At 43.8% G+C, this 16,097-nt stretch overlaps 1 protein-coding gene across 4 annotated transcripts in view; it reads right to left on the bottom strand.

Moving 5' to 3' along the window:
* Positions 1 to 16,097, bottom strand: part of PALM2AKAP2 (PALM2 and AKAP2 fusion) — a gene marked incomplete at both ends in the record, with an annotated part of 293,410 nt that overhangs the window by 175,413 nt on the left and 101,900 nt on the right. For 3 of the 4 annotated variants that reach the window (XM_084238937.1, XM_084238938.1, XM_084238939.1), the window contains 3 exons: positions 7,393 to 7,494; positions 12,633 to 12,654; positions 13,532 to 13,646. In XM_084238937.1, coding sequence (XP_084095063.1) covers positions 7,393 to 7,494; positions 12,633 to 12,654; positions 13,532 to 13,646 — 239 coding nt within the window. The remainder of the gene's footprint in view (positions 1 to 7,392; positions 7,495 to 12,632; positions 12,655 to 13,531; positions 13,647 to 16,097) is intronic. The other variant, XM_084238940.1, reaches the window with a different exon arrangement.

Here is a 16,097-nt window from a genome sequence, read left to right as displayed (position 1 = left end):
TTTTTTCCCCAAAACTCCTCTACCAGTACCACCCATCTTTCAAGAGCGAAATCTTAGAGTCACATCTGGCTTGTCCTTTTCTTACTAATTACCTGTAACCAAACAACTGCTGGGAGTAACTAATTCTACTTCAGGACTACCTTCAGGCATCTCCTCAGCACCTCTCCATCACCACTGATGGAGACTGAGTCTCTCCTGCTCTCTGCACAATAGCCTGGTCTCCTATTCACCTGCCACAACTCTCTCTCATGGTCAGAGGGCTAAAGGTAACCCTGCTTTTGAATGACATGAGGAGAAAGAATTTTTTTTTAAAGACTGTGGAAAGGGAAAATAGGGAGGAGGAAAAGAAAAGAAAGAAGAAAATAAATTTCAGACAAAGAAAAAGAAAAAAAATCAAAGACCATATGATGTAGACCTATGGTGGCCCCTGCCTGTATGCTCTGTCCTGCCCACAGAGTTACCTTATAAACCTGCTGTTGGTTCCTTGTGTCTGTATAGAATAAACAACCCCTCAACTTGGCGTACGATCCTTTCAGAATTCATCTGCGAGCCTACTTTCCAGGCTTGGCGTGCAGGCCCTCTCTCCTTGCACACACTCTCCAAACACAGCAAACTTCTTGCTGTTCTAGGATACTGGGCACCTCCACGCCTGCTCTTCTGTCTGCCTCTGCTGCTCTTTATCCCTCTCCACTGGCACGTGTGTCCTACGTCACATCTCTGTTACCACAGCCGAGTGTCCTTATCCCTTTCTGAATGACTACAAGTCCCCCATCCATGTTAAGAAGATTCAAACACTCTTTCTTCTGTTATGTCAACCCCCTTGTCCTCGTGCAACCAAACACCATCCCAAAAATTTCCTGCTTTTGTTAAGATTTCCATCTTTTGACCTTCTATACATCCCACTATGGTTGTGCATCAATGTCCAGGTCACTGCCCCTTCTTCCACAAGCTCTCTTGAGCCTTCCATTTCTAAGTCATCTCTCTTTTAAGATAACCTGAGCACTTCTTCTGAACCTATCTGAATGCATTTAAATACTTTCTGCCCAGTAGAAGAATTCTTTTAGAGATGTTTTATTTTTCCCATTGATTTTTAGGATCTGTGTAGGCTCGTTATTTTTGCCTGACATCTTTTATGCTTCCTCCTCTCCTACCTGATATACACACCTGTGAAACAAATACTACTAATTAAAAAGTCTAATTTGGTTGTCTTAATCTAGTCAGAAACACTTTGTATAATATGACACCAATGAAAAAGTACACACAGTAATTACTGTTTGAACTAGTTAATAAAAACAGCAATAAAATTGTTCCATCTGTTTGCATAATAAGATACAATCTGTTTATGGTTAATGCTTAACAAAAAAGTTTGTGAAGCAAAATCCAATGCTGATTTTCATTGTGTCCATTTTGAAAGTTTCACTTATTTAGCATGAAAATCTTGAGTTTCCTTAAGTGACACAATGGAGGTCAACCACTATTGGTTCTTGAGCTGCAGGGGCTCACACAATTATGGTCATATCAAGAGAAATACTTGTTTCAATTATTTCCTGATTTTCCAAAAGATGTATCATCAGAGAACTAGAATAGGCATTTAAAATTTTGTATGGACTCCAAAAGTTTGTTCTTTCAATAATACATTTACACTAAAAAGCACAACAGTTTTAGGTGAAATATTATGTCCCATCACTATTAACACACTCATGGGACATATTTACAAATAAAAAAGGTAATAATGATTGTCAGTTGTAGGCACAATATTCAATGATCCCCAAACTTCCAGTAATATGTGAACAAAATGACACTCTGACCTATGATCAATTCCAAGTATAAAACAGATACTTCTATTTTTATATCCCTATGGAATAAAATACAAATTATGAACATGGGCATCTTGAAAACAAGCCTCTGTTTCTACCCACCATTGAGAATGCTGTAACTATTGGTCCTGTTTCTCCCTCTCCACCGTTCTTGTCCCAAATCTCATTTTGTCTTTGCCTGTTCATAGAATCAGAAACTGGACAGAAAGGAGAAGTTCTTTACTAGATGATCCATACAATAAAGAAATAGATCCATACAATAAAGAACTGAGAAAGCAGGAGTTTAGTGGAAGACATAGTAAATAAAAGCTGTTAGGATTTGCACAGAGAGGGAACGGAGGGCTGTAGTGATGGATGGTGGTTTGGAGAGAGTGCTATGTGGAGGAAAGGAAAGGAAGAGGAAAAGAAAGGAAAGGAAATATGAGAAGAGCTTCTGGGTGGAGATCTGAATTGAACTCCTTTTAATAGCCTCCAGGAAAAAACCTACTTTTTAATATTTCCTTTTTTCTGATTTTTAATTTTCCTTTTTTGAACGATATCTTGCTGAATGTGAAATCACTTTGGGACTCAATCATATGTGACAGGTTTAATTAGGATTATATATTTATATTGACATGTAGTACTCTATTCTTGCAATATTTGTAGACTGTGAAGGTATAACATTTTAGGACATTTTATAATCAAGTAAGCCTAGATATGTTATACCATAAAATACAACATCTATATTTTTTCCCCACAGAAAAACAACGTTTCAAAGGAACCATAAATTTTTAGCTACTTTCTTCAGAGTTTAGTCTCAGAACCCTTGTCTGCTTTCCCTCTCTTTTCTAGAAAGGAGTACCTCAGTGGACATTTTGAGAAGCTCTGACTTACCACACAAAGACAATATTTAGATTTCAAGGACACATATATGAGAGTGTTATTTAGACATTCAGAAAACCACACAGGAAGTGTGAATGCTTATCTTAAATGTGTTGTCTATGATAAGCATTTATATATTGCTCTGATTCTTAGCCAACACTATTTCAAAGGGTGAATATAACCAGTTGGAAAATAAGACTTACATTTTAAATTCAATGTTTTTTTCATGTACACAATTTGAAAAACTCTTCTTTTCACTGCTGCCAAGTAGTGCATAGAAAAGACATCTCACTGACATCACGCCCTCATCTCTCACCCAAGAGCACTCTCTGCCCTGTGTGCCCTCAAGCTTCCCGATGGTGCAAGCGCACTACAGGCTGTGCAGGGGCGGGGGTCACAGGGTCAGTGCCTGTGCTCATCTTATTGGGAAAAAAATGAGGAGGGGGTGTTGCTCATGGGAGGAGGCCTTCTGGGGAGTCCAACAACCCAGTGAGACAGCGGAGTAAAATGTGCATTTCATTAAGAAAAACGAGAACCAAAGTGGGTAGTTTCCGCAAAAGGAGAGAAATAAATGACTGAACTGGGTCTTTGACTTTGGGCCTCTGTGTTTGGTTTCTTGGTTCTTGCTCCCTCATCACTCTCTTGTCAATAGAACCTCCTTGCAAATGCAGAGAGACTCCAAAGGAGATTGACAATCTCAATCTTTAGGTTCAGAAAACATCCAGGAGAGGGCTAGAATGGGAGGCTCCTGGGGAAGACCCCTGCCTAGAACCAGGGTGAGGGTGGAATGAAGAGCTTTTGTGTCTGCGTGCTGCAGGATCCAGAGATGGGTGTGGGAGCCTAGAATGCCTGACTCCAGTTCAAACTCACTCCCCTGGCGCTGTGAGCTCTCTTGTGACCTTCAGTTGTTGCAGTGAGCAACTGTAAGTGCTGGAAGAAGTCTAGGGCAGAACACCTGACATAAGTAAGGGGTTGGGGGACATGAGTCAAGGCAAGATCATGCAAAACATGTCACTGCGTTCCATGAATTAGGAAACCCAACCAGTGTTGAAGCCCGTGACTCAGCTCCTCCCCACTCGCTGGCTGTGTTCAAGGTCTCTAGAGCTAGTTGGAAAATGTCAAAGATACAGCCTGTCTGAATCATCAAGTCCCTTACACTCCTTTACAGAAACATATGCCGTAGGTGTCAGGATAACTGCTGGATGACCACGCTTCATAGCTGTCGATTTAGGGTTCCCGAGGGCCAGAAGACCTCCTAATGGTGTGCCACATGCCTCTGACTTTGGTGCAACGTTTTAATCAGCGAAATGATGAAAACTAACAAGAGCTGGCTTTTCCAATTTAAGGTGACAATCAATTCACTGAGAAGAGGGAGGCAGTAAAGTGCCACAGCCGTGCACTCTAAAGAGTACTGACAATACAGATGAGAGGTTCCTGCTTTCAAAACTGTTACAGCTGTTTTCAAATGAAAGCTGACACAGAAATACAATATGTAAACATAAGCAAGGAAGATCATCTGTGATTGAAGCGGGAGACAACACAAGGCCTGACCACCAGATCCCCAACTTCATTCACTCCCCACCTTCCCTCCAGCTCTCCTGGAACTCCATGGGACCCCTGACCACTCACAAGGACAGCACTGGACAGTAGCATCAAATCTACAATGACGAGAAGGGGCATGGCTCATTCTTATTCTTGCTTTATGAGACGGAGAAATAAAGAATTGCGTAGGTTCTAGTGGGCAGGTGGGACAGTATGTATATGGGGGTGTGGGGCAGACTGCATGCTTCACCCCAAATGATTCTGGAATAGGGACTACACTAATGACAAATTGAGGCTGAACACGGTCAAGTGACTTAGCGGCTTTACTTTAGAAGTTGAAGCTGAAAGGCCCTGATCTGAATCTCATGGTCTGCTCTGCTCTGTGAGGGGGGGGGTCACCCACCCCCCCCAAGTGCACTGGGGAGCTCTGAGCATTGCCCAGAAAGACAAGAGGCAACGTGGGGTGAGTAGTGTTCAGAGAGGGACTGGGTGGCAGGGGACAGGGATGTCTTAGAGCAGTCTCATCATGTGGGGACCAGCTGAAGAGACGGGCTATGCTCACGAAGGGATATGGAAAAACAGGAAATGATAGTCATTTTCAAAACTAAAAGGGAAATCAGAACTTAGATTGTTCTGAGTAGCTCCAGGGGGTAGGGCGAATGGGTGGAAGGTGAAGGCAGAGGAATGATAGCTCCATCAGGGAAGGACTTCCCCACAGAGCCAATCATAGACAGACTGGACCACTCGAAGGGAGACTAAGCGCCAGCCACAGCGGGGCACGGCGTGATTTGAGGGCCTCCCCTCGGCTTCTATATTTGAACAAGGGAAGCGAAGCCTCCTAATTCTGAAAAGCAATGATTCCAAATAAATACCCATTAAGAGCTAGAGGAAAGGATGCTTTGGTGGTGGGCGTATGTGGTGACAGAGATCTGAGGAATTGTGAAACTGTTCCCCTAAATCATATACAGTGTTGTAAATCTACAACAAAAAATTAAAATTAAAATAGAAAAATAAACACCAATTTATACGGAATTCTAAACCTCTCAAACTCTAAACAACCGGAATATTTGTCATACTGCTGATAATGACAAGTGACATTTATAAAAATAGCCCTCAGTTTATACAAATTTCCAAATGGGCATTCCTAAAGCAGGATGGCTTGTATGTAGGAGAATTCTAGTGACAAGTGTCATTAGCTGGCTTGCTATCCACGCTCTGTGTAGTCCCTGTTCACCATAATTGGTAAGGAATCTGAACACTCTGTTCCCAAAACAGCCTGGGCAAGAGTTAACCACATCAAATGCAACTCCTTTCACAACTCTGCTTATATACATTTCCAAGATAGATGTCTTTATGCAAATGAGCTCTTAACAAATCAATAAAAACACATGCAAACTTATTTTTTAAAAGATCCTTTTTAAAAAGAAAGCATTTGTTATTTCAGATGCTAACGACTTTGCATTATCTTCAAACATAAGGGTCTGCAGGATGCTAGGTTGTGACAGTACGTGTACTCCCACACACAGCACTAAAATCCCAGTAACACACCGCTCTTGACTTCACACTCCTTGATTAATAACACTGCTCACATCCCTTTAAAATCTCTTAAAAATTAGTTCTCATACACTGTGCCTAGTCTCTGCCTGAGCCCGTCCATTCTTTGCATGAAGTGCAGGTACATGTAAAAGGAATGAGAAATTGTTCAGCCACAACTACTTGGAATTTTCAACATCCACATCTCTATTTTTTTCCTCTGCAGCACATGGCAAGTTTATTAAGGAAAAGAGAAAAAAAGAAAATGAGAGACGCTTGCATTGGCACAGACGGGCAGGCTTAAAGGATGAGACCTGCCTATACCCTCACCTCTAATAACAAGTGGGGAGGTGTGACTTTTAAACAGTTATTACCTGAGTTGAGCTCCAAAGGGCACCTCGGAGCATGCAAAGGAGGCTGCAGCTTAGGACACTGCTAATAATTCCTTTGTTGACAACTGGAGGCTGCAATTTCTGCTGTATCCATCTTGTTACTGTCCAGGGTTCTGTGGCCCGTGCCCTGGTTTGACCACATACCTCTTACAGTCCCACCCAACTCTAGGATTCTGTGAGTCTGTATGTAAAAGGAATATGCTAAGATGTTCACAGAGGCAGGAGATCCTAAAGTGGATCAGTGCACATGACAACAACGGATATACTTACTTGCCATTTTATTTCACTTTTATAATAAAATTAAGAGTATCTGTTTCATAAAGTATTTAGATGGCCTCTATAAAAGACTTCCTCTGACTTAAAAGTTCATGATTGTCCTGTGGTTTATAAAAATTCCCATTGTGTGATTTCTTTTAAACATAAACTTACCTAGGTTCTATAAAACATAATCTGATGTTCATGTTTGAATTCGCCTACATCGTCACTAACTACATAACCTCGGGCATTTCATTTTTTCATTTAACCCCTGGCCCTCAGTGCATTTCTGCATAGAGCAAAAGGTACAGAGGTTTATTGTTCACATCCTTCTAGTTCTGATTTCTGAGTCACAATCGCATTGAACAGAGCAAATCACAGTTCTCTGTGTACTTGACAGCCACGAACGCATTATTCTCTAAAATTCATAATTGTAAGAAACATTAGCCAGAAACATGTTCTCGAAATTGCTACTCCACCGCCCCCAATATGCCACAGTAGCTAAGAAATAACTCCAGAAATGGGAAGACTTGAAAATATATGTTCAAAACATATAAACAGCTCAGTTCCCAATGGATTCCAGCAACGCACTTAGACACTTTGAAAATGCTCTCCACCCAGCTCCCATTAAAATTCATTTAATATTGTACAATTCCATACATATGGAAAATAAAAATCCCTGGGGACAGAGCTTAGGTTAACGTTGAGAATAAGGACAGATAAAATAAGAGCACAAAAAGGAGAGACAGGCGACTCTGAAGCTGGAGAGAAAACTGGTTTTCTAAATAATCCCTCCCATTTGGTCCTCATTTACTCCTTAGGGCCCAGGGTCTGCCCTGCTTGGCCTCTGTAAATTCTATCCCTGAGGTTGGGTTGAGGACAGGGTCCCACTATGTAAGGATATCTGGGCATCCCTCATTAATAAAGCTCAGAGAAATGTAAGCCTCATGGCCAGTCTGAGCATTCAAACCAAATAGCTCCCCAGCACTTACCAGCTGCTCTGCTGGTCCCGTCCTGCCCAGGTGAAGGCTCTGCTGCTCGTGAACAGAGGATTGGCAGGTCGGGGAGCTGGGAGGAAATGTAATTTACTGCATCTGGTAGCAGAGAACAGGGAATACAATTAGGCACAGTGTCGGGAGACCCAATGGGTTCACTGCCGAGACAGCAGCTTGCTGCCCTACATAATGGGCTGCTGAGGCACGAGAAGATCAGGGTAAACAAAGACAAGCATTTGCCCAGCGACTGGCATTCAGCAGAGTAGCTGAGGTAAGAGGGATCCCGGCCAGAGTGCTCAAGCCCCACAACTGCATTATGTATTAAAAGATTCATCAGAAAGCTCTAGATTCTAAGTACAATGACTTCAGGGGGAAGAAACTAGAGAGGCTGATAAAAGCCATATCAACTAGGTGGGAATGACCAAAGATGGGACATCAAACTAGAAATGTGTGTTCCACAGACGTAAAAGATCTAGGGCTCATTCCCTGAAATATAAATATAATGTGAGATACCTGATTCATTCACAGGACCAGTTTTATAGGCATAAAATAAAAAATAATAGTAATAATAAACAACCCAGACTTGAGCCCACAATTTCAATTTCCTGGCTGGCATTTTAGGCAGAAAATTCTGAGATTTCAAATAAAAACACCATGATTCACCACAGGCTCAGCTGAAAGAAATGTGCAGGGGAAATATCAGAAGAAAGAAGGAAACCACTGAGGTAAGACAAAGAGAACTAGTGCATCTCTCAGAGGCGAGTGAGAAAACAAAGGAAAAGTCTAGAAAACTGGCTTCTATGTGAGCTGACTCCTTCCTGTATCATGACCATCACCGTGTCATAGAATCCTGGAATGCCCCTCACTCATTGCAGACGACAGCTACCTGCTTGCTGCGTCTCTCCACTGAACATCCACAATCACCTCAAACTCAGCATGTCCAAAACAGAGTTCTCATCTTGGTGCATCAGCTGTTTTACCTGTTCCCTGTATTTCCTTTGGCACACAATTCATCCAGGCCTTCAGGCAGTGTCCTTCACTGCCCTCCCTCGCCACCCAGGATCCCGTCAGTCTCCTAGCCCCTACCTCCTTACATCTCTTCTGTCTGTTCCATCCTCAGCATCCCTGTTGACAATCTCTTAGTTCTGTCAGGTTTCTGTTTTGTTTTGTTTTGTTTTTAAATTTAAATTTCATTCTGGAAAGGACCATGAGTAGACACAGAATAAGGATTAGGGTAAATTCAATTCTACACCAACTATATGGTTTGCTGACTCACATGTGAATCTCAACAATCCAATACATGCTGATAAATGAACTATAATGTTCTTAGATCAAAGGACACTTTCTGTGTGTGTGTGTGGGGGGGGGTGCAGTTTCCCTAAGGGGATAGATTTTTTCATATCCATTGGGGAGAAGGAAGAAGAAATCCAGAGTAGACAGGCAGGCCTTAGGTTGGAGTGAGACCTGGACCCTATGTGTGTTGCCATTTGGACCCTGGTCGGTCAGACAAGATTGAAGGTCCTCCACTGGATGGAAGGAAGGTGGATAGTTGAGATGATGGTGGCTTGGAGAAAGCTATGAATCAGCCTGCAGGACCCCCTGAAGATGGGCCAGGAATTGAGTCAGAGGATCTGAGTGTGGCCATGTGTGTGTGAAGTTGCATTTGTGTCTCTAGGTTGAACTGACCTGCCGTTGTTCTTAAAGCTAGGCTCTGACTTACTCCCTCTGTGTGGAGTTACATGAAGGGACTGGGCCCCAAACCTGCACATGGCAAAACCAGACAGAGTATCAACTTGGGATAACCCAGTCCTGAGGGATTAGAGGTAGATTGCTAACAGAGGCCCATGGGAAGAACAGAGCAGCAATGTAAGGCTGGGGAGACAGCTTTGGGGGGACAAGATATAATAAATCCAAGCATATTGGCAGAACTACCAACTTCCACTGAGGAATTCCAGATATCTCCAATCAAATGAAATGGAGACTCAAGCCACTAAGACCAGGTGAGACCTCAGGAATACGTGTCTAGCGCATTCTATGCTAAATACAGAGTTTCTAGGACATCCCTGAATACTGAAAGTTTCAGTAGCTAGAAACAAAAGGCAGCTGCAGATAGGGATTCTGTGTCTGAAAGAGCATGTGTTTTCTAGTGCTTATGTCTCAGCCTCTCCCGTGAGGCAGCTCCCTGCTAGACGAGAGCAGGTGGTGGAGTTGCCTTTTCCCAATGTTCAATGGCCACAAGCTTGAGGACTACAGTTCTTGGTGGTGCTGGTGGTGAAGGGGCGCCGAAGCTACATGGCTCCTGCTAGAGATAAGGGAGTGGTGAGGAATGTGGCATGAGGAGGAGGAGGAGAGGGCTGGCCTCTCAACATACCATTCAGTAGTAAACCCTGAGGTGGTACAGCTAGGAGGAGTCTCAGAAACCAACACAAGAGTAAGAAACAGGGTGTCAAAGCTCCCATGGGAAGAATCTCTTCACATAATGTCAATCAGTCAACTCCCCCCTTCCTGAAAAAGTTAGGGTTGCCTCTCATTATGCTTCCCATTGTCTGAGAAGTGGAGTACAGTCAAATACAGAGCAGAATTGAAGATAATGCTTCTTCATAGATAGCACAAGCTATGAAGACATGAATTCCCAAAGCTAGAGGGAAAAAAATGATGAAAATATGACTTCTGGGCCATGGAAGACATACTTTGGTTTTCTAACAACTGATATGGATGTGGGGAGGGTGCCAGGCCACCACAGACTGGGGTGGGTGTACACTAAGAAGATCAGTATCGTACAGTAAGGACTGAGATAGGCCCAGGACAGACATTTCCCTTTACCCATTCTAGTCAAGAGTTCTACATCAGCTACTCAGTAGATAAAGAACAGATTTAGCACTAGACACATGCTATAAGCGAGCTACAGCTTAGACAAGGGTCTATTTAGGGCAGGAAAAACAACCCATGAATGGGTGAAGATTCTGCTACATAATATGGGGAGTGGAGAAGGGAGAAAATGAGGGGGAAATCAGAATGTATATGGCCAGGAAATTCCATTCAAAATTGTGATCCAGCATTTTAGTACTTTATTTCCTCTCCCACACATAGGACACCTGAAGTGGGTCATGGCACACACGCACCAACAGCCATCTCCTGGCACCCCATTAATTATTTGTAGCATTATCTGCAGCCTTTTGTAGAGCTGCATGATCCTAGCTGGATTCAGAAGTTGGGTTGCTTTGTTAAGGCATTATTATTTTATGCTATTTTTTTGTTAGCTCTCAGCAACAACAGTGGGTTGATTTAAGAGGGCCTTGGCTACTTTGAAATCAGAGAATGAGAAAATCATCAGGTTCCAAAGACCTTCAGCTGCCTGTGCTCCAGATTTTACCCTCAGACCACAGCATGACCACAATGACCACATTCTTGGTAGGACATATTCCCTCCTTTAAACCTCACCCTTGGTTTGTGGATGTGACAGAATGGTCCTCCCTGACCACAGATGGCAGGAGTCATAGTTCAGGGTGACAGTGAAAGCCACAAAAACAATCCCTGATGTGTCTGAGGATCCCTAAGCACCTTGCAGCCTCAAGCCCAAGTTCAAAAAGGGAAGGAGGACAAACATGAGGACAACTGTCTGTAGACTCTCTGTAGTCACCATAAGTTTTCTCACCTCTAGGAACTGTGTAGGTAAATGAATGGAAATGATGGAAACAACTCAGGAGAAACAGAGAATTCAGGATGAACATGAAAGAGCAGTGACATGAGTTTATAATATAGTTTCACGTCTCACACCGCCTTGCAGACATGATGTGCAGGCTCCGCCCCTTCCCTCATCACAGAGAAGAATCTAAGAAAGGCCCTGGCTTAGGAAGGGAAAGGAGAAAATGAAATGAAAGCACAAGAAGTAAATGTGCACCCTTCCGGTAAGTGGGTGTCTGCGGATCTGTGGGTCAATGTCTGACCCCACCCGTCTGACACTTAGGACTGACAGTGTGCACGGCCTCAGGTGGTCTCGGGTGCCAGGCAAGCTTGCTAGTTGCTCCATGTTGCCACCCCCAAGTCCCCCAAACAGGCAGTTTATGCCCATTTCCAAAGCACAGAATGACAGCTCAGATTTGGCTGCATCCTAGAGAAGGCTTTGGAGCTGCAGGTGCCCCTTCTTGAGTCCCTGTGGCTTGACCCTGACTTCTCTCTGTCAACGTGCCCTGGGAGCATAAGGGTTAATTTAATATATTCCCAAAGACAAGTGAACCAAACTCCAAATATCCTGCCTTTCACTTTCTGGGAACACACACACACACATACACCCCAAACTTTTTTTTGGTCCAAGTCAGAATTATCCTTAATACAAGCATCTTAGCTAATTCAGAAAAGTGCATGATACACCTCTGCACTTTTAAACCCTTTCCCATATTTTTCCAAATGATCCTGGGAAAACACTGATGCCAACTCTTATTTCAGGTCCTGATCATCTTCCTAGTTTAGAGACTGACTTTTCTCTAAGAACCGAGTAAGAGGAGGAGAGCTGATCCAGCTCCAACTAGCTGAGGCCCAGAGTGAAAGTGGGAATCACGTGGTTTTCATGAGTTTGCAGTTAAGGTTAGGGGTACAAGGCAAAGGACAGGAAGTACACAGGCCCAAGTTCACCCCCACGGCCCAGGTAAGGACCAAAAGGGTAGAGGTAGGAAAGGGAGGGTCTTGCTCCTATCAGGATGGGGGCAGGGAGCCAGGCCCTGCTCTTACCCTTCATGTGCTCCAGGCCAACCCTACCTCACAGGGAGGGAGTTCTGCCCAGTCCCATCTCCCTGGAAGGCTGGAGAAACTGTTGTTTTCTGGTTCAAAGAAACCCAGAGGGCTTGGAAAGTTTTCCTCAGCACCAGATGATGCTCTTCACATGTGTGCTATCATCTGGGGAATTCGCCACCAGTACACATGGGCTAGTGTCTGTCAAGGACTGGTCCTGATCTGAGCATTTCTCAAGACCTGGCTGAGCATTTTTCAAGAAAGGCCCAAGCAGTGAACCTTTGGGGTTGAATGGGAAGGAGAACCACCGGGCCAACTGTGGAAGACTAGAGACTGTCCCCGAGCGAGAGAGGCGATGACAATGAGGGACATGAACCTCCTCAGTGGCCTGCAAACAGCACCGCCCTTCTTTCTGACGCCCTTACGAACCAACACGTCCTAATGCAACCCGCTAAGCTGACCGGGATGACAACATTCATTTCCAGATGGGCAGCAATCACTTCACTTACCTCCATCCGTGTTGGAGAAGCTCTGTGGAAACAAAAGCAGGACAGAGGGTTACTACACAGTGGAGGAACCAGCCCTCATTCATTCTGTCCCCTAGCCCCCCTCCCCTCACCACACACCCCCCCCCCCAGAATTTGACCCCTGTGGGCAAACCCAGTGCTCTCAATTTCTTCTGGAAAATGGCGATTCCAAATTTTGAGGGAAGACTCTGCCATTCCCACCTTATACTGAATTTCTCCCACACAGACTTATTTCCATTTAGCCAGCAAATACGCTTGGTTGTGTTGGAGAAGCCTTATCAGGAAATCTTAACATATAAAGATTCATTTGATTAGACTGATTTCCTGTGGCTGATGGGCACCTGAAGAAACAGGAATCACAGAATGGAGGAAGGGCCTGAGAGAGGCAGAGCCTATTGGCTTTATAGAGTGCTCCCTCCTGGCTTCGTGGCAGCACCTGTGTTTATACATAGCAAAATTTCATGCTTTTACATTATTTTTTGGAAATCTTGTCTGTTTGCTATGCTTTTGCCTCTAGTCTTTTCATAAAGGAAAGACTTTAAAAGCAGAGTCTAATTAAAACCACAGGGAACATTAAAAATAATTCATTTTAGAATTCTAGAGTCCAATGGGAGAGGAGTTTCAGGCACTGGGCACATAAAGGGGTCAGACAGTAGGTAGAGGTGTTAAAGACTCTTATCTATGCTACCTGGGAGACCAGGAGGTCCCACATCTGAAGCCAGGCTGCCCTCAGTTTCAGATTTGCCATGGGTCCTCACATAATCAGCCCTCATTTCACAGAGTCTGTGGCCCAATCTCATCAATAGCAATGGGTCTCTCCAGCTGGCACCATTTTGCTAGAGCTGACTTCCCCATATAGAATTCACATTTGTTTTCTTCACCTTCTGAAAGTCCTTGAAGGATTTTTCTGTCTCCTTCAGTTTCTCTAGGATGATTTGCTCTTTGGCAGATATCTGGGACTCTTCACTTTCTAGTGTTTGTATTTCCTGTTCCAGCCTGGAAAACACACAAACAGAGGATAGGTCACTTTATTGTCCTGCCATCCCTGGGCAGGAGAGCAGCCCCTTCCTGTGGGCTGACTTCCTGGCAGTCTCATACATTACGCTGAGGTGCCACGCCAACGTTTCATATTACAGAGAGCCCTGTGTTTTCAGCTTTGCCCCAGAGTCAATGGAAAACCACCACCTGTGCCTCCACTGGGCACCACCACCACTTTGCAATGTGATTTGGTGTCTCCCCTCCAAATTGACTAATATGCACACTCTCAACTTGGAGGGAGGTATTTTAAAGAGGATATAAAATCTGAAGTTGTAGCTGTCTCAGAATAACTCTCTTCTGTTGGGTTGGCAAAAGGGTAAAGGGCCAGTCTTGCTCAAAGGGAATAAATCCCAAGAGATGGCTGATTGCCAGAATCCTTGGGAACTGGCTGTCATCTCCCCCAGTGGATGGGCCTCTACTGCCAAATAGAGGGGAGAGGACACAACTGGCTTATTCTTCTGGAACTTTCATTATTCAGATCTATCTTATATATTTTCTGAAAGGGAAATTTCAGTACTTCCAGAGACTCTGGGAATATTCCAGAACAGCAGCTATAGCTATGATGTGGGGCAAGTCTCAGCAGCTGTACTCTTTCAATGAAACAATAATAAAAACCCTTAACTCTGATTGGGCATTAAATCTGTGCCAAGAACCCAGCTAAAAATTCTCAAGGGTTATTTAATTTAACCTTCCCAATGACTCCCTAAGTAGGGAATCCCCATTTCACAAATGAGATTATTAGAACTTGCCAACGTTTAAGAAACTAGTTTACTATTGCAGAACCTTGGAGGGCAGACTCAAGCGGGGAAGTCTAACTCTTGACCCTGTTCCTAACCACTGCGCAGACTCTCACTGAATGGAGTCTACAGAGCTTCACACACATCCTGCCGTGTTAAATACCAGGCATGTCAGCAGACTGGGGTGGCCTGTTATGCAGCCATGTTTTGGGCTGTTATGAAGGGATGGATGTTTGCTTGCCTAAAGGACTCCAGACTACCATGCTTCTTGAATTACTTGGTTTGATCTCATTCATTCATTCATTCATTCCACTTTGCTTTTGGTCTTTTTCCCTCCATCATGCTAGCAGCTGTGCTGCACTGCAGAGTCCACTCCTGCCTGTATGAGCCCCTCACTCCCTTCTTCCTCTTCCAGCTTCTAACCTGCTATCCGGAACTGTCCCCTAGAATAAGCCCTAAAAGAAGAGTTCAACGTGAGCTTTTCTGAGGGGTACCAACCACTGAGATTGCCACATGGGTTTATTTAGGGATGCACTGTGCCCCTTAGATGCCTTTTCTGCTTTTTTGGGGGCGTTTCAGAAAAATGTCTGGATGGGTGAGACTTTGGAGCAATTGAGTTATGATAAACATCCAATTGCAACCCCTCCAAATAAATAGTTTCCAGTATACTAATCATTTCATTCACAGTAAAAGTGGAAGACCCTGTAATGACTTGCAAGGCCCTATGGCATCTAGCCTCTCAGTACTTATATGGCCACCACTCTTCCCGACTTGCCTATTTCACTTTATGATTTGTTAAACAGAGCTACTACTTGTTCACTGATTTGTACATTAGGCTTTCCCCTCCTCCAAGAAATTCATCTGAAAGTTCTAACCATTCTTGAAGTTTCAGCTCAGATATCACTCAGCCCTATTAGGCTTTTAAAAATTCACCACCAGGAAATAACTTTGGTTCTCTGAACATTTATTGGCACATTATTTTGGTTTATCAGGGGTCTTATGTCTACTATATGTTAGAAAAGTGGTTCTCAACTAAAGTGATCTTATCCCCCAGGGGTATTTGGTAATGCTGATCTATTTCAGGTGCTCATAAGTCAAGGCAAATGGAGTTGGTGCTACAGGCACCCAGCGGGTAGAGGTCAGGGATGTTGCTAAACATTCTACAGTGCACAGGCACCCACATGAAAGAATTATCTGGCCCCCAATTTTTTTAAGATTTATTTATTTATGCATACAAGCATTTATTTATGCAGTTATTTATTATGCATGCATACCTGGGGTACAGGCCATCAGTGTGGGGGTGGTGGTGAGAGAATTCACCAGAGTCAGAGAGGGGAACAGAACAGGCAGACTGACTGAAATACCCTGCTGAGGGGAGCAGCGTGTGAGTCAGGAGAGGTCTGCTGCACCATGTGGGTAGCTCCCTGGCCAGGAATCAAACTCATGCTGCAGTGGCTGCAGATAGCTTCATAGGTTGTGTCTTAACCCCTTGTGCCACTAGGGAGGCCCTGGCTCCCAATATTGATAGTACTAGGTTTAGTAACTTTAAATGCTGGGTTAGAATATACATTCTTCCTTTCTCCTACTAAATTCATCTTGGGGGAGGGTATAAATGGTTAATAACGTATACTGAATGATGAAACCAAGCTGCAAAAAGGTGTGGTTCTGCCAA

Source organism: Talpa europaea, assembly GCF_964194135.1.
Source record: "Talpa europaea genome assembly, chromosome: 7".
Classification (NCBI taxonomy): domain Eukaryota; kingdom Metazoa; phylum Chordata; class Mammalia; order Eulipotyphla; family Talpidae; genus Talpa; species Talpa europaea.
This window is presented reverse-complemented; position numbering and strand designations above follow the sequence as displayed.